The sequence below is a fragment of the Primulina tabacum genome, chromosome 8 (genome assembly GCF_025594145.1).
Source record: "Primulina tabacum isolate GXHZ01 chromosome 8, ASM2559414v2, whole genome shotgun sequence".
Taxonomy (NCBI): domain Eukaryota; kingdom Viridiplantae; phylum Streptophyta; class Magnoliopsida; order Lamiales; family Gesneriaceae; genus Primulina; species Primulina tabacum.
Window position 1 is genome coordinate 2,832,247 of NC_134557.1, and position 27,442 is coordinate 2,859,688.

Below are 27,442 nucleotides of genomic sequence, written 5' to 3' on the forward strand. Positions count from 1 at the left end.
TCAATTTTTGAGTGTATCAACTGAAAAATAAATGAATTTTTTTTAATACAATGGGGGATGGAGAGTTTTATTTAATCTAAATCTAAATTACTCATAATTGAGATTATAACACAAGATCATAGGAGTCTAGGAGCTTCAATCTTGTCACCGTACCAAGAGATTATTGGCACAACTAAATGGATTTTGGGAGGGAAGCATTGCCCGCATTCAATTTAACTCGTGGGAGTTGGACTATCCCATGGGGTGCAAGGATCCAGGCAATTGTCACTTCAAAGGTGAATTGCCCATGCAAAAGTGATTTTAACTACATAAAAGAAGAGAAAATTTGTCACATCTTACCAATTTTTCAAAAGGGCAAACTGAAAAGGATGACAAATATCTCACATTAGTTAATTATATACATCTCATCCATAACACAATCCATATTCCCTGAGGGTATGATTCCCCTGTTCAAGATCATGTTAATTTTTTTTTTTACCATAAGATTATGTTACTTAAAAGGGAAGCTTTAGCGGGGAGATGGCAAAGACCCAGCCTCTTCAAAAGGATGACCGACTCTTCGAGATATAACGAGCCCGTTTTCAACATTTCCATATTTCCTTCCAGATACTTCAAGGTAGCTGATCACAGGCTTCCAGTAACCAATGGCACTCTAAAACCATCATCAGATTGCTTTGCCTCAAGCTTACAGTCAGCACTAGCACTGTCTTTTAAGAAAGATTTGCTGCCTTCTGATGCATTAAGATCGTTGACGCGACTTTCCTGGCCAAGCAACTCGTTAACACAAACTCCCTTTCTTGAATCATTAGTCTCATCGGAGGACCTGACAGGACCAGACTCAACAGCGCCAACTTTGTTTTTGGGACCATCAATTTTTGCCGTAAAAGTATCAAGATTTGAAGTTTCCGTACCATTATTTTGCTCCAGTGAGTTTTGATGCAAAGCTTCAGCTTCAACGAACTCTGTAACTGCTGCGGTATCAGGTAAATCAGCACCAGATTTGACTGCAACAGATACATGAAGGTTTAGTGTGTGCCGTTAAACAAATAGAAATGAAGCAGAGGATGATGATGGCCAAGTTTATCACGAGATACCTGCAGAGTTCATTTTTCCTTTATAGAACTGATGCTCGGAAACAGTTTTCTGCAACATGTCTATCCCCGGAAACACTATCAGACTCGTGCACTTCATTTCTTTTCGTTGAGTTTCTTCAAGGAGAACAAACCCAAATTTGTTTGTCCATGTTTCATTTAGTTCAGATATCGCAGGAATCACCAATTTCTCAACACCAAGACAATTGAGAACCTGCAATGAATTTCTCACGTGAAATAAAAAGACACCAAACTACAACAAGCAGCAAAACACACAATTGCTCACAACAAATTGATAAGAAAAGTCGTCATACAGCACTACCTTACACATTAGCACTATATTCTTCCCAGTATTACCAATCAGGACACAAGCTAAGCAATTTTAAAAATGACGAAGAAACTTTAAAAAACTAGAAACTCACCTTTTCAATCGCATTTAGAAGCCGCTTGCACATCCCTTGACGACGATAAATATATCGAGTTCCAATAAAAGGCATCTCTGCGAACTGACTCCCGTGGATTCTGTTAGTTAGAAAGTAAAAAGGCATTTGTTAGCCCCAACTGCATGAGTAACATAAAACCAGTTAAGGACAAAAAAAAGGATTGCATCGCCAAATTGGCCTTATAATGAGAATCAATATGTCAAAAGCATCTCCAAACAAAAAGGACTTCAAAACACTATTGAAATAAAGGTTTATACGTGAATACAGATTCTGATCAACTCATTTTCATAGTGTGTCCCAACTGGACAAAGATTTTGAACAAAATGTTTCAACTCAAAATTGACAAGACATATAGAAAGGAGAAGACATCACAAGGAAAAAAAAAGTAATCGGAGAAGTATATTCTTCCTTCATCTTATCATGACGAATCTTGCAGGAAGCATACATAGGGTGCTAACTATTTAGACCTCGGTGGTCTTTATTCTAAATGTGGAACACGTGCCCCATGTGTCTAATAAAGGTAAATCTGAACAAATCTATTGTCAGGCAAAATAAATACTAAGCCAATGCACAGTGTCACTGAAACACAAACATAATCACATGTAAAAAAACCTTATTGATGCTGCAGCAACAAGTTCATCACCCTTCTCCAGGACAATGGTATAAAATCCACCAAAGTCCAGCCGTCTAATATTTGACCTAGAAACAAGAAGAAGGAATAAAATTATAAAAGTTCAATTCTATTTAGTGAATGAAATATAATCATCAAATTGCTCTGCTTCAACCCAAAAAAAAAAAAATTACAGACAAGACAAAACAGATCAGAAAAGAAGAAAGCTCTATGTCCATTGCTAGAGAGCACAAAATAAGCATATCATACTTCATCATGTAGAAGATATCATTAAGAATCAGAAGACATCGTTATGAATATAGAAATTCGATATAAATTTCACTTTAAGAGTCATTTACATAATAGCACACGAGCTGTAAATCCTACAATTTGAAACAACCAAAAGCCACCTTGAGAAGATAAAACTCAATTAACCATGGCCAAAGCAAAACCCATCATAGAAGCTTATTAATTCAAAAAAATATAGCTTCTATTAATTCAAAAAAATATAGCTTCTATTTATTCAAAAAAATATAGCTGAAAGTAGAAATCAAGGCACAGTATTTACCCACAGTTGTAGACAACACTGCGAATCACATTGCTTCCACTTCGATCATCAATGATTGGCTCAAAGCATTCATCCATAATGGTAAAAGCAACAGCTAACTTGGAATTGATTTCTTCAACTGTACAGTCTTCATTTATGCATTCATCACGACGTTGAAGAATTGTATACGTAAACCCTTCTTCTAGTTCATATCTAATCCCAATAACCCGTAGGTGCTCAAAAATCTGTGTGCACAAGACGTACATATCAGTTAAAATAAAATTTAAGGTCAAGAGGAAATATTGTCAGCCACTGAATTTATCGGAGTGGTTAAGATTAGTTGAGACCAATAGCACCATTATAATTATCCCAGCAAAGCAAATTAAAATATCAGAAGTCCACAAATTTTTTTGGAGAAAACTCGCCAACTCAGACACTAAAATGGGCAGTTACCTTTAGGCATTCCGTGCTACAAAAAGATGGATGGTCTCTGTAATCGAAATTTTCGGCAACATTCCCTTCAGTGCAATGTACATGAACTGCAAAAATATAAACTACTGTGTTAATTCTTTGTGATTTATGTAAAATTAGGTTTTAAATCAGAAAACATCTCAACAATTTGGGAAGTATAAGATACAAGCATACACTTTTCCTCGCATAATAGGCAAGTGAACAACTCAAATACAAAAGAATCCTCATTGTCATCAACTGTTGAGTCATCTTCAGCAGCTATGCCACAGAATTTGCATGAACAGTGCACACAGTGCCAATCTCCAGAAGGTTCCTTCAGAAAAAAACAACATTGGCATGCCCTTCACTAAAATGATAAGAGGATAGCAGTACCTCAATAATATCTACTCCTGTATGTTAATTAAACCAAAACACCGATTATGCATTGACACACAAACAGCACGAATGTCACCTTTCAGGCAAATATAGGTTACATCAATTCATATGCATGTTCAGAGTAACACAAATAAGTAAAAGGGTGTGAAATTAGTTACTGAATCGTTAATGATCGAGAAACGCACGATGATATGCTGACATGTATTTCTGAGGTGGCTTACTATTTTCGGAGTCATGTGCCATTCCATTTGAATATCGAATTCAAGGTAGAATTCTTAAATGCTTTGCATTAATTAGCAAAGCACCAATTCACCGAATCCATTCATAGTGTAACTATTTCCAACGGTATTAAAAATTTAATAACGAATGAAGGACAATAAAAACAAATGCCAGGCATTCTTACTTCAGTGCACAAGCAGCCATGATGGAAAGTCGAAGGACAGCTGTCACAACAGATCAAGTTACCACCATCACCACAAAAGTTGCATGTATCATCATGTGCATCGTCCCCATCCACATCCACAGCAACAAATCCAATATTGTTTGTTTCCAAATGTTTCTTCCAGGAATTTTCGAGGCACTGCAAAAGAGAATTGCCGGAATCCATGAATATATGAAAAAATGGATTTCCAAGGGTTCCTCCAGCATGAGACTCAAAGTCCCGAATTGTGTGCATGCTGCCACAACAATCGCAACAAATTCCATCTTTTGTAACCCTCCCCTCAAGCAACCTCTTTCCATGTCGTCGGGATTTATATGCAACCTTCCTACCAAGAGGAATGGTTCCCAAATCAATCATCCATGAAATCAAAGTGCGCTTTCCCTCATACAATTCATAGTCACCATTCGACCCCTCTCCAGGCCTGCGAGCCAACAAAGTTCGCCCTTTTCCCCGACCAGACCCTGATATTCCTCTGTCTGATAATTTACTTTTGGATGACACCTTCTTAGAAATTCTACTGATAGTGTTTGCACCACCTTTCTTCTTTTTACCCGCTTTCTTACCTTTTTCAGTGGCTCTGAACAAGGTGCTGAGCGTCTCCTCTGGGATCAGACTAAATGCTGAAACATCTATAGCATCAGCGTTACCACTGTCAATCTTCTCCTTAAACTTCCTGTAAGCCAATGTCACTGACCAATGAGTTCTACCTTCTCGGTCTACATAAACAGCATCCATGTACTCCCTCTGTTGTCTCTGCCTGAATTCAATAGTCCACCCAGCTTTCTTAAGCATGGCAACAATTTGATCCCTCACCAACTGTTGTTGTTCCCTACGACCCATGTCCTTCTTCCCAGCATACTCCCCCTTTCCTTTTCCTGGCCAAACAATTTCATTTCCTAAGGCGTTAGGATCAGCCTTCAATCGTTTCACCCCATTCCCACCCCAAGTTTTCTCATGATGATCATTTTTTTGCTTACGCCAATTAAAGAAAGAGCCTTTATCAATTTTACACTCAACCTTTTCCTTCTTCGTTGCAGCCCCTGAAGCCACCTTGGGTGGCCTTCCACGTCCACGCTTCTTTTTCTTCCACCTTCGGTCAGTCCCTTTACTGCCCTCATCTATTTTCTCCTGTTTTACAGGCACACCACTCCTCTCTTTCAAATTCAATGAAGAAACCCCATCTTCACCTTGAATCTTTCGAGGCCTCCCACGCCTATCCTTCTTTTTCCCCCTTTTCGGCAACATAGAAACCTCACTTTCATCTTCAACTTCGATCTTTACTAATTTCAAATCAATGGCTTGTCTTCCACATTCAGCCATAGCCATTGTCTCAGACCTCAAAACCCTCCCGACAACTTGAGGTAAAACATCAAACCCTTGTTGCCCATCAGTTGAATTAGTCTCGACCCTTTTCCTTTTTCTCTCAATGGGTTCTTTGTTCAGATCAAACAACTCATCTTCCACATCTCTTCCCCCCTCTTTCATCCTTGCTAACACGGAAAATATATCAAATCCTGCCACACCAAAATAAAACGAAATAAAACCCAGACTAAAGAAAGTGAAAAAAATAAAATAAAATCTTGACACACACCCACGCTTTTTACACATCAAAATCAACAAAAAAAACATACCAATGGCAAAGAAAAAAGCAACTCTGGTGACACGAAAGTTTGACCCGTATCTACTACAGCTTCTACTTGCTTGCTAAAGAGAAACGAAGAGGAAGGGTTTAACTCGAGAGAAGAGAGCTTCAAATTTGTTGGGTTCATAACTTATTTGTTTCTGTGGGTATTTAAAGGCAGATTGAATGCGAAAATTAGATTGAATGCGAAAATTGGTTTTAATTTTGGGTTTAGAATAGGAAGGGAAACAGGCTGCATAAATTTCCCTCCATTATTGATATTTCTTAATTAAAAATAAATTTGAATTATACATGTAGATTAGTATAGATCCATATTCGGAGTATAATGATACACACTTAGGTTGGTTGATATTTATCATTTAGGTTGGTTGATATTAATATAATTTCGTACGAGTTTTTCTTCATTTATGAGTTATATTGTGTCGGAGATTTGTATCTCACAACACTTTTTGTGTATATCAAAATTTTAACATTTCCAAAAATCTTTTTTCGCAAAATCCTCATTGGGTATTTTATATTAAAGAATTATACGAGCGATGTTTGCAAAAATACGATAATTTAATAGTTTTGATGATTTTAATGTAATTTTTCAATAAAAATTTAAAATATATGAATATGCCGTTGAAATACTTTTGTTGTAGAACAATAATTATTTATATCGGAAGGAAGGAGTAATCATAAGAAAGATTTAAAATATTAAATAATCTATCCACCATCGTGCATGCATTAAAGGATTCTGAAGCAAAAGGTTAACACAGAAATTTGGATTTTCTTGATTGATGACACAAACGCAAGTGTCCATGGAGGTGGCGAAGACTGTGTTGGAGGTGGCAGACGTGGCGTGGATCGCCGTTGAGCGCTGCCACCACCACGTAACGGAACCGCAGTACCCCGGAAGTGCAGGGAAACGAATATTCTGATGTGCAATCCTTGCGCTCTGTAAATCAGCGCCTGCGCCTTCTGCTTGAGACAAATCTCACGCTACTCCAGCAGATGTCTGCTTCTCTTACCTTGTCACGGAAATGCCCTTCCGATGTATGTATTCGATTCATTAAAACTGAGTTCTTTTTCTTTTTTAAGATATTAGTTTGGGCAAGATTTGAGGTACCGCTTCAGTTCAGGTAATTATTTTTAGGTTGTGTATTTGTCTATTGATCACGGCTCATTTTTTTCTTGAATTTAAGTTCTTGGGAGATTTGAGGCGATCATGTTTTCATTTACGTTATTCAGCTTCACGGGCGGCTTGTAGCTGCTGTAAATTCTGAGAGTTTCCTGGATGAACTTGAGAACCTCCGTGAAAAATCCAAGGATGTGGAGTCTTGCAAATTTCGCTTCCAATCCCCATCAGGTTTTTATTTTTAAAATTTTCTAGGTTCCTATCATCATTGAATGAGGTAAAATCTTATAATAACTATCACAACTTATTAAACTTCCGAAGATAGCCTTGTTTTTCCTCTTCAGTTTGTATCGTGTTTGGTGGTTTCAGCTGTCACCTTGACTATGCTGTAAGCCTACAAACTTTTGCAATTAAATATTAACATCTCATCATGTTTCTTAGCCTTCAAGACTATGAAAAGTTATTTATATGGGGATGTTCTGGATCTGTAGCAGAAACCGTGTTTTTTCTTTTTTCCATTTCTTGTACGCGGGCGGCGTTATCATAGAAATTTGTTCATTAAATTAAGGTGGAGAATCTCTCCGATAAATTTGTGTAGGCCAAGCATTTATATCGATAACTTAATTTCTATGTTTGAGGCACGATCATGTGCAGACATGGATACAGATGTATTGATGCTCTATCTTTCCCTTCATGAAACGCTATCAAATTCAGATTTGGAGAAGGCTGAAGTTTTTATCACTGTCGATCAAGAGGAACCTAGTTGGTGGGTGTGGGTGTCCGAGGAATCGGTATCTTCAAATGCTGAGGAGAAGAGTGGGATTGACAATGAAAATTATATGGTTGTTACTTGTTAGCGAGGAGCATGTCGTAGATGGGGTGGCAAATTTTATGGCTAGATGCATTGTGGCCATTCCAAAGGCTCTGGTATATGAGCTGATATGATTTTAAATTGGTAGCTGCCTATCTAGTATCTAGTCTCATGTAAAGTCACAATTTTACTCTTTCTTGATGCAGAATCTAATCCCTCAGGAACTGCAGAAAGGTAAAATTTTTCAATTTATTCTTCGTCCTGTCTTCTGGGTGCTCGATTCTCTGTTTGTAGAAAATATTTCCATGTAAAAAGTTGTGCAAGTGAAATGACATACATTTCGTAGATTTTTTTTTATTCTCTGATTTTTCTCATGCTCGAGCCAGGAAGAAAATAGTATATGGATGCCATGCAATTAGTTGTTTTTGCCCAAATTTTTTTTGTTTTCATTTTGATATGTAATCTTCTCATTTAGTGATATGAGACAATTCTAGTGGCAATTATCAAGAATAATTTGATTTGCAACCTTGATAGAAGCATTGGGAGGTATAAATAAAGTGGAGAAGATGCGGAACATATGGCATGCTGGAAAGGTGTTTTATACCATGGCTAGCTGGGGACTTACTCTGGCTAGGTATATTCTGAATATGCTTAACTGCGAAGATAACTTTTGATGTCTAAAAATCTTAAAACTATATCGACCCTCTAATATTGTTTCTTTGGAAGACTTCACATCTTTGACCTTGTATCTTATTATGCGCTGTCATGTCTATCTGTCAAGTTGGTGTTGTACTCTGTAGGGGTTCTAACTTGTTAAATGGCTATGTTACTTTCTAGTACCTAGAGACTGTGAGTGCTTTTGAAGTTCGAAAACTTCATATGCGCGGTGCAGTGATCAACGACAATGTTGATCTTCTTCTGCCTGTTAGATTTAGATAAATGGACAACTCCCATGTGACTATAAACAAAACAAGCTGTTCTCCTCATGCCTCCACGTTTGCATGTGTAATTTTGTATTCCCTTTTATCCTTTGGGGGTTCATCTTTTCACTCACGTGTATGCTGCTCAATCTTTTTGTCGGTGCCAAAGTTGCATTTCTGCTCAGTCTCTCAAATTAATTAAAGGTTTTGCACAAAATCATATGCTATATGGATAGTGATGATGATGCAGTAATGCTTGAAATTATGGCATGCGATGGGACACTACATCATCGCTATGAAACAGCTGTCAGAACAAACTGTCATTTATGATGGTATATTATATCCAATTGTAGCTTCAGAAGGATATAATATACCATCATAAATACCAGTTTGTTAGATCCCCAGCTGGAAGTTTGGCTACCACTTCCCCAAGGATTTTCACGATTCTATTTGCATTGCTGCATTGTCTTGGTTTTAATAGATGCGTACATGCTAAAATTTTGAAATGCTGTAGTACAAGGATATCCAGTGTAGATTTTTGGCTGAAGTTGAAATTGTAAAAGAGTTTTGTTGCTCGTGTTCACCTTAACGTATGTGCGTGTGTATATATATATATTGGAAAAGACCTTGTATAGATTGTGTGAGGCCCATCAACCTTAATTTCAATACTAGCAAAAGATAGTAAGTGGAACTTATATTTTCTTGATACGTTATAATATTTATGTTTATGATATTTTAAGTTTGAACGTATGATGTATTGCATGACGATCGTTTTCAACAAATATTTTTTTATGATGTCTTGATCTTGTTTGTGACCTTGTCTAGTAGGGTAAAACTAGACACTTATGATCCAGTCTGGGGAGTTAAGCCAGATAAATATGATCCGGTCTGGGGAGTTAAGCCAGATATTTGATATTGGTTGTTTTCTGTTTTAGATCTACCCGAGAATAAGTTTTAAAGATATGATCTAGTGATAAGAAAAATATTATAATGTTTCTTTTTAAAAACTTGAAGATATGCTCCCTCCAATTACTGAGTGACGACCATATCACTCACCCTTTACATTTCATTTCAGATGAGAATGAGATAGAAGAGCAGGAATCGGCTGAATTTTGGGGATGGTGATTTGGCTAGAAAATTTGTAATTCTTTGTTTAGTGTTGACATTTATTTGAATAAGTTGAACATTGGATTTGTGCTTTTTTTTTCATTGGTTTGTAAGACAATGAATTGTTCAATAAATTTTTCGTTGGAATAAAATTGTTGTTTCGGCTTAGTGTTCTTGGTTTATTTAATTATTGAATTTTCAAGAACATTGCCGATGTTCATGCCATGCATCTCGGGGCGTGACATTTTAGTTGGTATCAGAGCCGACCTCTCTTAGTACGGTGTAGTTCGGGGACGAACCAAGCGGAAGCTGGTGGGCATGTGAGGCCCGGGGCCGAAGAGGGCGGGGGGTGATCGCCGGTGCCATGAGGTTGCACGGACAATGAGCGGCTCCTGGCAGGCTTTTAGGTGGAGGGAACATGAATGAACCGATCTTACATCGGAATGAGAAGGATTCCGAAACTGTTCAATGTAATAGATTGTACAGTTTAAGAGGGCTTAAAAGATTTGATTGGTACTACTCATATCAAGAAGGTGCATCTTCTTTTCGATAGCTCATCACATAAAAACTCCAAAGTTAAGTGTGAAGTCCCGAAAATTTTAAGTCCATATGAACCACGTGCGTGCAAGTTATTAAATTCCTTATGTATTTTATGATTTTAATGCATACTTTCATTTAATTTATGAAATTTATTATTTTAATTATTTATGTTTATTTAATGTACGTTAAAATGTTTTCTTGAGTTTATGTTCAGATGTTTATTCGAGGCGGAATCAAGGAAAGGAGACCGGGACGATTTTAGTAAATATTATTGTGGTATTTTATTTTAGGTTAGGCTTGATGCATTTTTAAATAATTTATGAAGTTTAAAGCCTAATTTGAATATTAAGTTATTTTAGAATTTTAAACTTTTAAAGTTTATTAATTTAAGGATGTATTATTTTTAGTAGAGAATCATCATTTTTATTTAGTATACTAATTGATTAATTAGTATTTTTATTATATTAATTTAAAATCCTTAAAATGATCATTTACTAAATGATTTATTTAAACATGCAAGCACACACAAATTGACTCACACACACACTCACACCTTTACACATACATATACACGTATATTACATATACACACAAAACAAAACACATGTTATTTAACCTATTTGACTAAGGAGAAAAGAAAGTTTTTAAAAACTCTTCTCTCCATTATTATTTTTGGTTCCTCTCCACTTTTCTTTATCAAATTGTCTTTCCAAGAGCACGTCCATCTTTTTTTTCCTTTGAAATATTCCAGCATCTTTTGGTTGAGGTTATTCAAGAAAATTTCGAGCAAAGTTAGTCCCGGATCGTCTTCCGTATCGTCTCCGCTTCGGTATCGTCGTTACGGTATTTTTAAATATCAAAAGGCACGTATAATCTGTTCTTGCTGCATCGATCATGTCATATTATGTATTAAGTTGTTTTTAAGCATAAAAATGTATGTATGATGTAGAAGTTTGAGCAGAAAAATCTACCGAATGTATTTGGAAGTATTTTTGGAGTTGAAATTTCGTGTTATGATGGTCTTTCGAAAACTGAGATTTTTCTGTACATATTTTGCGAAAACTTTGAACTACAAAAACGTAGATCTTTTTGATACGTTCGATTTGATATAAAATTCGAGTTATTTGGATTAAAAACGAGTGAGTTATTGTGTTTTTAGTATGACTGCTCAAATTAGATCCGAAAATTCCTGTTTTGATGTTCTTTCGAAAACTGCAATTTTCGGTACATATTTTGAGAAAACTTTCAACTACAAAAACGTAGATCTTTTTGATACGTTCGATTTGATATAAAATTCGAGTTATTTGGATTAAAAACGAGTGAGTTATTGTGTTTTTAGTATGACTGCTCAAATTAGATCCGAAAATTCCTGTTTTGATGTTCTTTCGAAAACTGCAATTTTTCGGTACATATTTTGAGAAAACTTTCAACTACAAAAACGTAGATCTTTTTGATACGTTCGATTTGATATAAAATTCGAGTTATTTGGATTAAAAACGAGTGAGTTATGATGTTTTTCGTATGACTGCTCAAATCGTGTTTCAAGAAAGTTATGAATTTTAATGTGTTCTTGAAGTTTTTATGTTGCAGGCTTTGTTGGGGATCGATGGGTGATCGTTGCTGCATATAAGAAAGTTAGTAATGATGTTTAGAGTATTTTTGAGGTTTCGATTCATGTCGTTAAAAGCTTGAATTATTAAGAAGTCGTAAGAAATAAACTTTAATATAAATGACAGTATTTTTGGGTCGTATAAATTGTAGGGTGATTATAAAAGTTTAGTTCATTGTTATGGTGTCGTAGAATGGTCTCATAGTGTGGAATCTTGATGTATTATGTGTTAATTGGGAGAATAGACATGTCATAAAATTTTCATCAAATAATTCGTTGGGCAGACGGACACGGACGACGGAGGTTAGCACGGGGTTCGTGCCTTCTCATTTCTTCGACACATATTTAAACGCACAGACACGGACCCGTACACGGACCTAGGGACGGGGTCCGTGCTCCTTCTTTTACATGACACATATGAGGCAGTACCTACACAGACCCGGGGCCTGACCTGGGTACGGGGTCCGTGTAGCTTCAGTTTTTGGGATAAATATTTTATCACTTAAGGTTTGGTTTGAGGTGTTATGGTATGATTTAACATTAATGTTTTACAAGGTCAAGTGGTGAGAAATTATAGAATGTTCTAAGAAATTATTTAGCTTGAGATTAAGCATGACTTTTACGTTTAAGTTGTACACGTTAAGCTTATGAATTCATGTTAGTATGTTGCAGCAACGACACGATTGACATCCAACGAATCCCTCAGCGCTAAGTAAGTATGTATGACGTGCAAAGAAAATATTTGAAGTTTTTGAGGTATGCTAAATGTCTTGTGACCAAAAGTAAATGGGTTTGGAAGTCGGTGAACGTGGCCGAGGACCTCTCCACCCCGTTAAATTATGAACAGGTTTGAAGTTAGGATTGGAAAGCGTTAAATTATGAACGGGGACCAATCCGCCCGTTAAATTATGAACGGGTTAGATCGTGGTTGTGAAGCGTTAAATTATGAACGTGGATCAACTGGCCTGTTAAATTATGAACAGGGATCTCATGTATGTGGCAGTGGATACGTCCCTGTCAGCCCAGTACTGTGGTTTGTCTGATCAGATATTTATTATGTTAAGGGTCACTTGCTTTGAAACATCCTCTACGAAAATGATGAAGTTACGTATGTTCAAGTATGTTCAAGTATGCAGTATGTTTATGAAAGTTTATGATGATGGCACGTCAGAGTATGTATGTACGTATGTTCAAAGTCATTATGCAAAATTCAAAGTTATTATGCAAAGTTCAAGCTATTATTCAAGTTCAAGTTTCAAAGTATGTATGTTCAAGTTTTAAGGTTATTATGAAAGTTTTAAATTTATTATGCAAGTTTCAAGTTTATTATGCAAGTTCAAGTTTGAAGTTATGTATGTTCTATTTTTAAGTTGCATGCGATTTTATTATGTAGTACTCGTTATTCCAGTTTATACGTGTCGAGTCTTTAGACTCACTAGACTTGATCGATGCAGGTGAGTATGTTGATGAGGAGACAGGAGGTGGCGACCAAGGGGCAGGCTTGGACTGAGCGGAAGGCTAAACCCGAGGACCACTATGTTTATGTTTTATGAAAACTTTAAAATATTATGTTTTTATGTTGGTTGTGAGATAATTTGGAATAAGTACTTTGTTGGAAAATTTGAGTATGGGATGTTGATTTTAAATATTATTATGTTGAATGATAAGTAACGACTGTATGAATTTTATGTTTAAGAAAATTTTTAATTTTTCCGCAAATTTTGAAGTAGTAAAAGTACGGTACGTTACATTAAGCGTGTTTGACTTGGGGTAATTTTGGGATGAGTGATCTCCTGAGAAATTTCCCAAGGTACGTGTGAGTGAAGACATAAGCACGCTGAAAAGACTCGTCTTAGGACAGTCGTCAAATCTGGGGCGTTACAGATTGTTACGCATTAGCCTCTTGTGTTGCTTGGTATGGTTGGATTTTGATATGAAAAATTTGGGATTTCATTCCTCATGAAATCCTCATCTCCTATACTTTTGCTGTGTACGATTTTCTACTACAAGACGAAGAAAGTTGTGAAAAGTGGTTGAGCACATGCAGTGTGTTGACCACGATTAATTAGTTTGTATAATTGTATTGACGTGATTCATAATTTGTATCACGCATTAAACCGTTTCATTTTTATACTCTATAATTTGTCAGAATAAAGTTATTTTTTACACATCACACATGACACCAATATAGTAATTCTAATGATAAGATTCGAGCTATTGTATCATAGAGAATGTAGTATGTCTCTGCCGACCACGACTACATAGATTGTTTTAATGTGATCCATAATTTGTGAAAATGTTCTATTTTTATCTTCTGTAATCTCTGTTAGTATAAGGTATACATCACCTACTGCACCAAAATAGTAATTCTTAGGTTGTCTCACAAATACTAACGTGTGCTTCCTTGTTGCAGCTTGTACCAAGGCCCCGCACAATTTTGAGGCTGCCGCGGGGGCTCATCATTCGAGCAAACTGGCCTTGAAAGCACTATGAAAGAGCAATCTTTTTTCTTCAAGCATCAAATGTAAGTGTAGATTGTGTAAAACTTGTATATGATAATTTATTCCATCGAAGACTTTTGATCATGCAATATCACATTAATAATTTTATGATAATCACAATTATACTATTTTAAATTAATTTGGTTAGTATTATAAAAAAAGGCTGAAACTTGTGTGAGACGGTCTCACAGGTCGTATTTTGTGAGACATATATCTTATTTGAGTCATCCATGAAAAAGTATTACTTCTTATGTTAAGAGTATTACTTTTTATTGTTAATAGCGGTAGGGTTGATCCGTCTAACAGAAAAAGATTCGTAGACCGTCTCACAAGATATCTACTAAAAAAAAGCAAATGATATGACTAATTGAAAATTAAGCACTTTTTAATATCTATATTTTAATAATTTTATAATAAAAATAAATAAATTGCTCATTTGAGGTACTTTATATATATATATATATAACACTCACCATTTTTAACTGAAACATTATGTGATAATTTTTTTACATTTTAAGTTACCTGTAAATAAAAAAATGAATCATTATTTTATTTTATCTAGAAAGAGGATATTGATGAGAAAAAATTAGCTGACAAATATTTAACGTAAATGAATTTATAAATTTTATATAACATAACATATGAGTTCATCAATATATACTTTAAAATATTTAATAATCAAACTGAAAACAAATTAAATGATATAACAATTTAAAAAAATTATATCAATATTTTGACATGTGAAAAGAAGAGCTTTGAAAAGAAATTAATAATTGAAATGTTTAACTTTAAGATTTAACCTGACGAATTTGTTAGTAATAGAATTTGATGTTAAAATAAAAATACACATAAAAAAATTTAATATTAATATATATAAACAAAAAAATCCCCAGCGCCGACAACAATATCGTTGGATGGAAATTGATACAGTTGTTAAGTTTAGGGGTTCATTGGTAATAATTAGTTTTTTGGGGGCAAAATATAATTAACCTAAACGAGAGTTGTCAGCCCTAGCGCCGCCGCAACAACGCATTTTCGGGTTCTAAATTTCTCCACGCCTTTGATACAGAGGTAGACAGAAAATGGGTCACACGAAGGAGCAGCTCTTGTCTCTTTTGCAGGTTCTATTTTTTTTGTTGTTGGGAATTTATGTATATTTTCATTTAGATTCTTCTATGAGCACAGAATGGACGAAATGAAATGTTTCACATCTGGGCCTCGAATGATTATTGCAAATTAATGGACGCAAATGGATTAATAGATTGATAGGACTGAAACAAGTGTTCCGTGTCGATTTGGTGAATGTTATCGTTGTTTGACGATGACATACCTTTTTTCAATCTGTTCACTTCAAGACTGAGGCTTTCGAGGAATAAGCATGTGAATTTGTGTTCATTTTCCTTTCCAGGGAGATGGATAGTTGAAATTTTATTCTTGTTCGACTAATGTGTACAAAGAAAATGGGTCACACGAAATGAATTGTTTCACATCTATTGTTAAAAAATTTGTAGTAACCTCTGTTAATTTCTCTCCAGGAACTGAAAATAGAATGTTCCCAGTATGAGCATCCTGTTGTTTTGACAGTTGAAGAGCAGGTGAGCGCATTTGGGAGCTTTGCGTGTCTCTTATTTTTGCCATAGTTAAAGCAACCTTTTTTTGTATCAGGCAAAGCATGTTGGTCACATGAATGGTGCATTAACCAAAAATTTATTCTTGAAGGTAAAACGATCCTTGTGTGTGTGAATGTTTGTCGCTTCCTCTCTTGTTTTTTTTTTTTTGCCTGGACATACATTCCTGATACTTTTTGTTCTGTGACAGGATAAAAAACAAAGATTTTACATTGTTTCGGCTTTGACGGAGACAAAGGTAGATCTGAAAGGTATGCACCTTTCAAAGTTGATGGCATCAATGATCTTATCAATTGGATTTACTTTTATGATTTCATTCACTGGCAGGATTCTGTTCATTATTTACGCTTAGGTGAACTCATATCACATGCTGAACACAAAGTATAATGTTTTATTTCGTTATACGATTATTACTCAGAGGCGTTGAACACAGTAATTTTTTATTTATAACCTAAATTTTGTCTTCTGTTGTACCTAATTTGTTTGTACCACTGGAGCGCACAGTTTTGTCTCAGAGGCTTGGTCTTGGGAAAGGAGGTCTAAGAATGGCTCCTGAAGAAGCACTTGCAGAGATAATTCAGGTATGTACTGATGTAAATGTTTGAAGAACAAATAATTAGTTTACGAATTTCCTTGCAAATTTTCTTCTCACTTCTTGACACATTTTGCTAATTTATTTTTAAGGTGCCTCTGGGTTGTGTAACTCCATTTGCACTTGTGAACGAATCAGCTAGGTATATCTTTTCTTCTTTCCTGGTACCAATGCTGTGTATTTATATGCTGTTTTTTGCTTACTGTTACGAGGCTATATTTTTGCTGATGTTTTATTCTGAATTTTGTGGAAGGAATGTTTCGTTGTTGTTAGATCAAAGGTTGAAAACCCAGGAATACTGTTTCTTTCATCCATTGTCTAATGATATGTCAATCGGTGAGCGACTTAACATTTTTACGTTGAGTTACGGTAAATATGACCTAATGTGAGCTTTTTTTGGGGTTTCACTGCTTCATTATATTTATGTCTTAATTTACTAGCTTGGCTCTCCTTCCTTGTTAACTTTCATATTCTCTTACTCTGCGGATTCTCCTCTTATATTTCTTAAGAACACAAACGAGAAGTGCTGTTTATAGAAGTCAGGTGAACTAAGTGATAATTTTTACAGTGTAGGTTTATGAATAAAATTGTCATTTTACACCTAGTACGCTCTTGACAAACAATTGTGCACTAATAAAAGATCTATTTGTTTGTGTATAAGCAAATGTGGATGATCATTACATTGGCTTTCAGTAAGGAATCACCATCCTTCTGTCTAAGGTGCACTAAAGAACACCTCGAGAATTTTACATGTACCTTGGCCAGATGCAGGCTTCACCAAAGGGCTGTCTCTTGATTAACCCTAATAGAAACGTGTCTCGCTGTTTCTTGAGCGTAGGGTCCTCTTTTGTTTATGATAACTACGCTGCAGTTTCACATTTTCTTTTTGTGCGTATCTCGTTGTGTGCATTGGAGTTCAAAGGTCAAACTATTTGTTGAATCTTCTATTAGTTAATGATTGTACCTGGTTTCTTGTGATCGCGAGTGATACTTAAATATTTATTGACCTTACTTCCCCATGACAAAATGTGACACAAAATATCTTAGCTAGCCCATAGCACGTTGATTCAAAAACTGTTCAATACAGTTAGTCCCACCACTTTTTTCCCGGACCTCAACCTTCTGTTCTGTGCCTTTGTTTTATTACTGTTTTGTTTATTCATGTAATGTTGCCAATTCCAGCTCTTAATTCACACGATCTTGACAAGTTTCTGAGTTCAGTTGGAAAAACCCCAGCGTATGTTGACCTGGAGGTAAGTTAACAATGTTTCATTGATTTCCGCAAATGTTCTTAATATTAATTGCTTGATTTTTAATATTGCCGTGGTGATCTTGCAGGCCGATTCTACAATAGGAAAGGATCAACCACCAGATTTAGCTGGTCTTGTTCCTTTGGGTGCAACTGTCTTGCCTAACCCTCCAGAGAACGAAGCACCCTCTCAAGGCCCTGAAAAGACTCCCATCTCTGTGAATAACAAGCCAACTGTTGTTACAGGTATCTGTGGTCATCAACGTGTGAAAATGATAGAGAGTAAATAATTAATTTATTTCAAGTTAAGGAAATATGGTTTGTGTTTATTATTTAATCCGTGTGAAAATCATAAGTGTTTTATGGTGAATTGAACTTGAATTAATGTAATGTGCATATCTTTGCTCAATACCAAAAGCTGTAAAATCGTCCGATGCATGTGAAAAGGAGAAATCACGTGCTACTGCCAATTCGCCCATAGCCTTTGCAGACCCTGACAAATTTGTCGAGGAAATCTTGGAGAAGACTCTGTCCACAGCTCTTTCTGGGGTTTGTATTCAACTATACATACTGTGCCTGTTGCTTCTTGGGCATGGCTTTCAATCTCATTTAATTTTACAAAACAGATCAAACAGCACATAGAGAAAGACCAGGAACAACTTTCTATTACGATGTCAAACCATATGAGAAAACAACTTGGTGTGCAGTTGAAGTTCATTGCTGTAAGTATAAATTTTTCGAAAATACCAATACCTCTATCCTGATGTCTTGCAAGTTCTCTTTTTATGTTTGAACGAATTCCTCGCCGGGGATTATCATAGCTCCGAAACAATCGACATGGCACAATCCCATGATATTTGGAGTGAAAATTATGTCTCGCATTATACTTATCTTGCATTTAATGGCGTGGTTTGCTTGTTAATTCAAAAGTCTCAACCTTCAGGTACGAAACATCTGATATTAATCAGAGGCGTCATCGTTATTTGTTCCGGTGTTAAGAACCCACACGAAACATAGCCTTTGAAGTTTCTGTTTTGGTTTTTTGGGTTTTGCTTGCAGTTTTTCCAATCTCGAAATTGTCTTCAATCAAGTATAACATATTAATATATATATATTTTTAATTGCAGACGATGTTCAAGAACACAGCATACACGGAAGGCTTTCGTGCTGGTATTCATTCTCAACCGAACAAATGGTGAAAGTATCGACGACATTAATGAGATAGAAAAGAACATCGTGGAGAAAATGTTCGTTCGGTTGCATTTTACAATGAATTCTTTACATTCTATTATCTTCAGTTTATAATAGAAAATGCCTTTCAATTATGTACCAATTACCATTGAAACCATAACGTAAAGATTTGATGATCAATCTTTTGTACCATTTTTTCTGCTAAGTTTTAATAATTTAATTAATGGGCCACTTGATCCGCACTATTTATCAAGTTTTTTCAGTTTAAAACAAAAAGGAAAAAACAATTAAACATATTTTTTATTTTATACAAGTATTTTTTATAATATAAAAAGATACTTATAAGAGGTCAAACAAAGAAGTTGGAATTAGGTGACCTGCCAACTTTTCTTTTTCTCCCCAATTATGAGTTTTTTTTTAAAAAAAATCATATTCTAAGGTCACATTAATCTCCTTTTGGACTTGATTATCATTCTTCCAATTGTGCTGAATCTTAAGTCAAAATGGGCGTTTCAATCAAAGAGTTTCAAAATGGTAGAATATCGATCCACATCATTTTTAACTATATATATCTATATATATATTTGAAATATATTATCTGAAAATATTATTATGACACCTTCCAGAAAATACGTCCAAATATTATATTAATATATATTAGAAATATATATTTTTAAAAAACCTTTATTTGAGCAAAAAAAATAGTACTGGACACATACATATATTTATTTGTGAATCTTATAGCCACTTGTCTTAAAAATCTTGAATTGAGCAAATAAATATGTTAAAAAAAGTCGACATAATTTCAATCGAACAAAATGAAGTGGATCAACAAACATTCCACCTCATCTTAGATAAGAAGTGCCAACATTATGCCTTTATCCATTTTATCCCTTTGCCTCCATCGTAGGGCCCTTCCTCACTAGTTTTCACACACACGCAACAAGGTTCAAATTTCAATGGTTTTTGTTCGTTGACATCAAATATATTTACAATAGAAATAATATTTTTTTAAGAGTGATTCAAATAAAATATGTGATCTTGTCTCAAATGAGTTTTTGTGTTCGTATATTTATTCATCAAGAAAAGTGACTTCAAAATGCTCCAAAATCTGTTGAAATGATGAGGTCGATATATAGGCCACGGTTTCACACCAGATGTCTTGACATACATTAGATAGATATGTATGCTTCGTCATCAAATTTAGATAAGTTGAAATATCGAAACCCCAAAGGTTCAAGCAATTTCCATTTTAAATCTCAATTTCCACAACCCTACAAGGTAATCAAAGAAATGGTGAGGACTTTTCTTATACATCATATACACAAAATATGCCGTAGGGTAGAAATGTATGGTGTTCAAACAAAACAAAGTGAACATTTTGTGAAGCCACGGGCCTTGCGTGGACACCCCAAGAACTCAAAAACATCACCCCCCTACATTATTTTGGATACCGTATCCTCCACTTTTTTATGTTCCATATCTCTTTTGTTTCCGAATTATATCTTGGTGAATGATGCATGTTCAATAAAAAAAAATGTCATAAAGTTCCGCACATGAAATAACAGAAGCCGCAAATAAAAATATATGAAACATAAAGCTCACACACAATTCGAAGTAAGAGACATTGATCTCATTTTTCAACCACGCCAGGGGGGAGAATATACATTGTTGTATCAACTGGAATGTACCCAAAAAAAATAAAAAAGACTTTAAGCAAAAATGGAAATCTCCATTGCTGCGTAAATGGATCTATGTACAAGTTACAGAGATGATCAAACAAACCTAAGGAATCTCTCAACCTCCCACGAGCCTTCAGCTTCGCTGGGGTGCTTGTGCGCATTCGATACATTCAAGAACTTAATATATTTACATTTATCAATATTGCTTGTATTTTAGAAATTAATTTCACAAAATTTACCGTCAATCCTATTCTGAACTGCTTTGACAGCAGCAACTCTTGCTGCTGTCGCTGCCTTGTTTGCAGCTGTCACCGCATTGTTCACTTGTTGATCCACACATCGAAGGTGTACTGCATTTTCCGCAGTTTTTCGAGCAACCTGCAGAGGTATAAAGATGTAAGACAAAGGGATAATGCAGGCAAAAAAAAAAAACTACAGGGCTGATGGATGGTCTTAATCAGTACATCCAAAAATATTTTAACACACAAAAGTTAAAGCATCACACTCCAATCGTTGTGCCGAATATATCCAGATATCATGTGGTTGTCGTTGTTTTGATCAACTCAGATTTTAAAAAACCAGCCTAAAAGCTACATTTCAGTAGAGGTACCATAGAAGCAACCACACAATAGGGAAACAGCAATTATTCATCCCTAACATTTTGAATTGTGGATCAGTCTCACCTGAACTGCTCGAAAGACTGCATTGGCTGAAGGGGGAAGTGGAGTCTTAATATCGCCACCACTCCATTCGCCGCATTTGGTCTCGCCGTTTCTGAAAGTATACATGCCATAACCTTGCTTACCACCCTCATGCCATGACCCCTCGTAAAGTTGACCGTTGGCAAATTGATACACACCAAAACCATGCATTTTATCGCCAAAATACTCCCCAGCGTATCTATCTCCATTCCTGTAACATCAAAGAACTTCACCAATATAAGTTGAGTTCCACTTATACACAATAAATAGTGCATCCAACATAATATGTATAAGCTACTATCTATTTATTTGATCGCAGTGATTAAGGACCACAGACCACCCCAACAGGGGAGATTGATTCTGTTTGGCTTAATTAACAAGTTTGATTCCAAGTTTGAACTTTTCAACAAGGCCACGCAAAAGCTTACACTGAACCTTATTCTGTACAACTTTCTTTTAACAAAATCTTCAAGCTTAAGTTCAACACCTCATCGCAGAAAAGATTTAAAGTCACCATCTTTGAAGTTGGACGCTAAACAGTTCATATATAACAAGAACTAAATGAAAACCCAAAATCTTAGTTTTGGTTTCGAGAAGATACATATGTGGTGTGTGTAATCTAGTGGCACAAATTCAATCTTTATCACCTGATAAAATTAAGAAGTCCAACAAATACACATCAAACAAGAACAAAAATCTCATCAAATACAAAAGAATTCTTGCAAAAAATACACAGCAAAACAAAAATAATAATAATTTGGAAACCAAATTTTAATCAATTTCACAAGAACCTGAAATGATAACAGCCAAGGCCATGTTTAACTCCACCCTTGAACTCTCCATTGTAAGAGCTTCCATCAGCACAAATCTGCTCTCCAACCCCATTACTCTGCCCATTACACCACTCTCCAGCATAACTATCCCCCGTGTAAAACTTGTAAACTCCATAACCATGCCTCAATCCCTGCCTATACTGCCCTTTGTATCTACTCCCTCTTGCCCAATTCTCAATACCATATCCATCATACCTACCATCAATCCAATCTCCTTCATATCTCCCATTTACAAAGTAATTGTACACTCCACTCCCACTGCACTTCCCCTTGTGAAACTCCCCTTCGTAGAAATCTCCATTGCTGTAAAAATCCACTCCTTCCCTTATAATCATTTTCGTACTTTGTTTCTTCTCAATTTTGCCAGTTCCTGGCTCTCCAATGAACCATTGCACAGGTTTTGACGGGCTCTTGGAGCCAAAACAAGCAATCCCAGCTCTCCTTGCATAATCATCACACAAATTCTTGTAAATAGAGAAGTTTTTCCGGATTGAAGCTTTAATCCTGGATGCAAAGAAAAGCAAAACCGCCATAAAAATCAAGAGTAGCAGTAAATTCTCCGACGTGGGTCTTTCATCTCTGTAGGAAAAAGCGAAAAGGATATAAACCGATAGCAAGAAGATGGCCAGAACAGGTGCCAAATGACCCGAACCAGATCTCGATCCGGGTCGAACAGATGGAGAACACGGATTCCTATGTGGCTTTTGCTCTTCAATATCCTGCGTTTCTCCATCAGATGACATCTCGTTCACCGAAGGTATAACACGGGTTCTTGATTCGACGTTGGGAGACGACCGGAGGAGTGAAGAATGTGTCCTAGCAATCTTAGCTTGGCTCTGCTGACCGTCCATTCTTAAGCGATGGATCTTATCCCACTATTCTTTCCACTTGCTGTATCTCACTGCTATTCTTATTCTGTACTATGCCGCGGGTTCCATAACCACCAAGCACTGAAGCTATTGCGCATGTCAATTAAGAAAACAGAGAGAGAGAGAGAAACAGGAAAGAAGGGATTTTATATTATGATGTGGGGCCACCTTCATTTCATTGAGACCGTTGATTAATATATTGGTTTCCGATTATTGGCCGTTGGATGGGAAGTTCCCGCTGTCGACTGGAACATATGGTCGTTGGATCCAGATTTAAAACGGTGAGGAATTAATAAATTTATTTATATATTATATATATTTAGAAGATTTAGATTTTTAATATATGTAATCATAATATATTTTGATAAGTTGGTTTTAATATGGCATATGTACCGTACGAAATCCTCAGCTGATGGTTCTAAATCATGTTATAACAAGTTTTATTTGAACGAAGGGTAGGTCTCTTGTGATATGGTTTCACGAATTTTTATTTATGAGACGAGTCAATCAAACAGATATTCACAATAAAAAGTAATACTTTTAGCATAAAAAGTAATATTTTTTCATGGATGACCCAAATAAGAGATCTGTCTCATAAAATATGACCCGTGAGACAGTCTCACATAAATTTTTGCCTTGAATGAATTATTAAAAATTAAACGCATCAAACCACATGTATAAAAAAATTATATACAAAGCATTCAATTCATAATTTTTTATTAAAAAATCAACAATAAACTGTTTTAATCGTTTATCATTGCTCGAGATATGAATCGAATGTTTTGTATATGATTTATCGTTTTTTTATTTATACATAATGTTTGGTACGTCTAATTTTTAAACAAGAACGTATCTTTGAAGAAGATTAGATGCAAATATGTGTATAAGATACACGATCGACATTTAAAATGTCGTGATAATTATACTATGATACCATGGCCTCGTATTCACCCTTGGTTGGTACCAACTTTCAATCATTCCCAAAAACAATTTGATGTCTCCAGTTTCCAAATTAATCGTGGTAGTGTCTTAATTACTATCTCCACTTTATTAATTACGTTATCCACCAACTAAGTACTCTTTTACTATATCCAATTATCTCATTTTAATTTGGTTACGTGAAGTCTCCACATATCCAAATCAATTTTGAATAATTGGATTTATCATTTAGGTACTACTGATCATATGGTAGCATGAATTTTACCTTCCAACCTATAAACTTATTTGTTGAATGGAATAATTGTCCCTGCTTGGTAGAGCGATCGAATCGTGGTGCTTGAACTGCTGTGCGGTTTAAAAGATTTGAGTTGTATTATTATTACTAGCTATAACTTTTGGTAAAGCGGCAAACGCTCAGTCCTACAATTGGTATCAGAGTCAAGATCACGGGTTCGATTGTCATTGATTGCAAGGAGTATAATTATTGAGAGGGAGATTGTTGGGTGCAATAATTGTCCCTGGTTGGTAGAGCGATCGAATCGTGGTGCTTGAGCTGCTATGCCGTTTAAAAGATTTGAGTTGCATCATTATTAATAGCTATAGATTTTGGTAAATTAAAGCGGCAAACGCTCGGTTATACAATTGGTATCAGAGCCAAGGTCACGTGTTCGATTCCCATTGATTGCAAGGAGTGTAATTATTGAGAGAGAGATTGTTGGGTGCAATAATTGTCCCTGCTTGGTAGAGCGATCGAATCGCGGTGCTTGAGCTGTTGTGCGATTTAAAAGATTTGAGTTGCACCATTACTACTAGTTATAGCTTTTGGTAAATCGACAGGCGCTCAGTCCTACATTATTTTAGTACAAGCTCTCCACTAACTTATTAATGCATTTTTTTACATCAAATACAACATTAATCTCCAACCTATTGATGATCTCGAGTAGCTAGGTTGAGTTGGATCGAAGAAACCAATAAGAGGATATTGGATCCACATGCAACCAGACACTCGACAAATGCGCTTCATCATTTTCATCGTCGCTGTGTTTGTTGTCATCATTATCGACTTGCTTTTCCATAGTTTTTGGATGATATTGAAACTTCACTTTATTATTAATTTACAAGCTTATTATTTCTCTTCAACATACACGTAAACTACTTTTAGAATTTAACAAGTTCCATAACATATGATTCATAGGCACGACAAACAACCTTAAACTCTGCAAATCCAGCATCCATCGCCATGGCCTCGTATTCGCCCTTGGTTCTTTCTTTTCCATTAATGGATAACATGATGATGTTCAGGAGAGCGACTTCTTGTGAATAAAGATCAGTTTGTGGGATTTCAGGAAGAATACTTTCGATCACGATCACCTTTCCTTTCCTCGGCAATGCTTTGTAGCAGTTGGTTAGAATTTTCACACATTGTTCATCACCCCAATTGTGTAGCACTAACTGCGCATGACCAAAATTAAACGATACTATTATATACCTACCTACCTACTTTTCTATATATAAAAGAATATATAATTAAAGCATACATATATACTGCATGAATTTTATAATCCGCATGGCCTGTGAAACCTCAGGTTTTCTATTGTGATTTTTGTTGGTTTTGAACTTCCAATTATTTCAAATTTTTTTCGAAATTTGATCATGGATATATGCACTTTATTAATTAGCATATACATAAACTAAAGCCAAAGTAACCAAGTAATTAAAATTTTCACCTTCAACAAAATTGCATCTCCTTTCGGCACTTGGGCGAACATATCTCCGGTAACATGTTTCACTCCTGCAGCAACATGATATATATACACAATGATTCCATTAGCCATTCTGTTTGAAGAATTAATTTGTTGATGTAGATTTTACATGGTTTGTTCGCATGCACACCAACACATGCGTAACCAGGATTTTAAAATCGAGTGGGCGAAAAACTTGAATTCCACTAGACAAAATATTTTCAAATTATAGGTTAAATTCTACCATTTAAAGGAAAGTCTATATATTCTTATGTATTATTTTCCAGTAGGAAAAATATAACATTTTTATTACAATTATATCATTCTAAAAAATATCTGCATGCCGTTTGCTCCTATTACCTATACCAGTTACGTCCTTGCACACCAATGGGAAATGTAAACATGGAGGCACGTACTACTAACTGTTTAACATGAAAAAATCTTTTAAACGCTTGCATACCTTCATAGATCGGGGCAGTTCGTATGACCGCGGGTAAATCCAGGTTAACGCCGCAGATTGAAGGGTACTTAGAAATAATCGTATCAAGAGTCACGCCATTACCACCACCAACGTTCACTAATGTGCGCAATCCCTCGAATCCGTTGTATACTTCAAGAATCTTTTTCATAGATAGAATAGTCATACTTCCCATTGCGTTGTTGAATATCTTGTTGGAGTCGGGGTTTGATGATATGTCTTTGTAATAAGGCTGGGCATTTTCAAAGAAATTTATACCTTCAAGAACCGCAGCTTTTAAGTCAATGCTGCGAGAGATTAATTACTAGTCAATCATCATGTTTTCAATATTAATGTCTCCAATAACTTAATCCACGGAAGTTTACAAAATATTAACATGTAGATTATAAAAGCAATCCAACACATAACCGTGAGTCTGAGCTCCGATATCATGTTAACATTATTAGGACTCATGAACTAACGTTGACTAATGGGGAGAACTGTACAAGTCTATATATACAACTCAAAAACTTAATATAGTGAGATATCGAACAAATACATGACTCTTTTGTATTAATGTTTTTTGGGGAAAAAATCAAAACAAAGAAGGTTGAAATATATATATATATATATACACATATATATATGTATGTATATCTGTGTGTGTGTGTAATATATAGTATGCTCACTACTTAATATGTACGTACATACGTACCGCCAATTGGTTGATTCCTGTAGGACTGTTAGGGCATGAAATTGTGCCAATGATACCCCTCTCTCATCTGCAACCAAGAACTTTCCTTTTGGTGTAATCCCGAAGCGTAATTCCGTTAATGTAGAAGCATGATCGGTAATCGAACAAGTAAGGAAAGATTGAGTGACCAGCACCCGAAGCATGGAGTCGAGCACTCGGGCAGCTCTCTCGACGTTAACAGTTGAAAGCTGAGAAGCGATCTCAAAAGCCGAGACGGGTGCCCCATCACGGAACTTGTCGATGATCTCGAATAGGTTGAGTTGGATCGAAGCGTTCATAACCAACCGGAGGACATGGGATCCACATGCAACCATGCAATCAAGAAATGCTTCATCATCATCTTCATGGTTGACATGTTTGTAGTAATTAGCATGGCCTTGCTTCTCCATAGTTTTTGCTTCAACACCTTTTGTTCGGTTTTCAGTAGTTTTAGATGTGTGTGTCCATCTTTGGATGATCGAGGACATGTATACAACTGCGCCGCATGTCCTAGCTGGTGTGGATTAATTAATTAATTCAGAAGATATATACTAATTAAAATGTTTTGGGTGAAAAAACCAAATGTCGACTAAAAAAAAG

At 35.7% G+C, this 27,442-nt stretch overlaps 5 protein-coding genes across 9 annotated transcripts; 2 read left to right on the forward strand and 3 right to left on the reverse strand.

Moving 5' to 3' along the window:
* Positions 1-72: 72 nt before the first annotated feature.
* Positions 73-5,798, reverse strand: LOC142552939 (uncharacterized). 4 transcript variants are annotated; one of them, XR_012821887.1, is made up of 10 exons: positions 5,611-5,798; positions 3,941-5,493; positions 3,337-3,475; positions 3,145-3,230; positions 2,713-2,936; positions 2,147-2,233; positions 1,514-1,613; positions 1,095-1,305; positions 385-1,004; positions 73-304 (listed from the first exon to the last, which is right to left on the reverse strand). XR_012821887.1 is itself a non-coding variant. In XM_075662870.1 (9 exons), the coding sequence occupies exons 2-9, from the start codon at positions 5,462-5,464 to the stop codon at positions 625-627; spliced, it is 2,715 nt and encodes a 904-aa protein (XP_075518985.1). In that variant the 5' UTR covers positions 5,465-5,493; positions 5,611-5,798; the 3' UTR covers positions 317-624. The 4 variants fall into 4 exon arrangements, 3 of the variants coding, with proteins under 3 accessions (XP_075518985.1, XP_075518984.1, XP_075518983.1); XM_075662870.1 differs by lacking the exon at positions 73-304 and having other exon boundaries at positions 317-968; XM_075662869.1 differs by lacking the exon at positions 73-304 and having other exon boundaries at positions 317-971.
* A 1,584-nt stretch (positions 5,799-7,382) lies between these two features.
* LOC142554472 (uncharacterized) lies at positions 7,383-14,276 on the forward strand. Its single transcript, XM_075665139.1, has 4 exons — positions 7,383-7,665; positions 7,756-7,783; positions 8,084-8,183; positions 14,139-14,276. Exons 1-4 carry the CDS (start codon positions 7,432-7,434, stop codon positions 14,164-14,166), a joined length of 390 nt encoding a protein of 129 aa, XP_075521254.1. The 5' UTR covers positions 7,383-7,431; the 3' UTR covers positions 14,167-14,276.
* A 914-nt stretch (positions 14,277-15,190) lies between these two features.
* On the forward strand, positions 15,191-19,066 carry LOC142552940 (uncharacterized). 2 transcript variants are annotated; one of them, XM_075662871.1, is made up of 12 exons: positions 15,191-15,347; positions 15,762-15,821; positions 15,892-15,945; positions 16,045-16,105; positions 16,359-16,435; positions 16,539-16,588; positions 16,700-16,782; positions 17,629-17,699; positions 17,785-17,947; positions 18,114-18,244; positions 18,322-18,417; positions 18,823-19,066. In XM_075662871.1, the coding sequence occupies exons 1-12, from the start codon at positions 15,309-15,311 to the stop codon at positions 18,892-18,894; spliced, it is 957 nt and encodes a 318-aa protein (XP_075518986.1). In that variant the 5' UTR covers positions 15,191-15,308; the 3' UTR covers positions 18,895-19,066. The 2 variants fall into 2 exon arrangements, with proteins under 2 accessions (XP_075518986.1, XP_075518987.1); XM_075662872.1 differs by having other exon boundaries at positions 17,785-17,941.
* Positions 19,067-20,597: 1,531 nt separating this feature from the next.
* LOC142552941 (uncharacterized) lies at positions 20,598-23,073 on the reverse strand. The gene is made up of 3 exons (XM_075662873.1): positions 22,061-23,073; positions 21,252-21,480; positions 20,598-20,946 (listed from the first exon to the last, which is right to left on the reverse strand). The coding sequence occupies exons 1-3, from the start codon at positions 22,951-22,953 to the stop codon at positions 20,782-20,784; spliced, it is 1,287 nt and encodes a 428-aa protein (XP_075518988.1). The 5' UTR covers positions 22,954-23,073; the 3' UTR covers positions 20,598-20,781.
* A 1,995-nt stretch (positions 23,074-25,068) lies between these two features.
* On the reverse strand, positions 25,069-27,252 carry LOC142554289 (caffeic acid 3-O-methyltransferase-like). Its single transcript, XM_075664974.1, has 4 exons — positions 26,825-27,252; positions 26,113-26,417; positions 25,638-25,702; positions 25,069-25,362 (listed from the first exon to the last, which is right to left on the reverse strand). Exons 1-4 carry the CDS (start codon positions 27,250-27,252, stop codon positions 25,069-25,071), a joined length of 1,092 nt encoding a protein of 363 aa, XP_075521089.1.
* Positions 27,253-27,442: the final 190 nt, after the last annotated feature.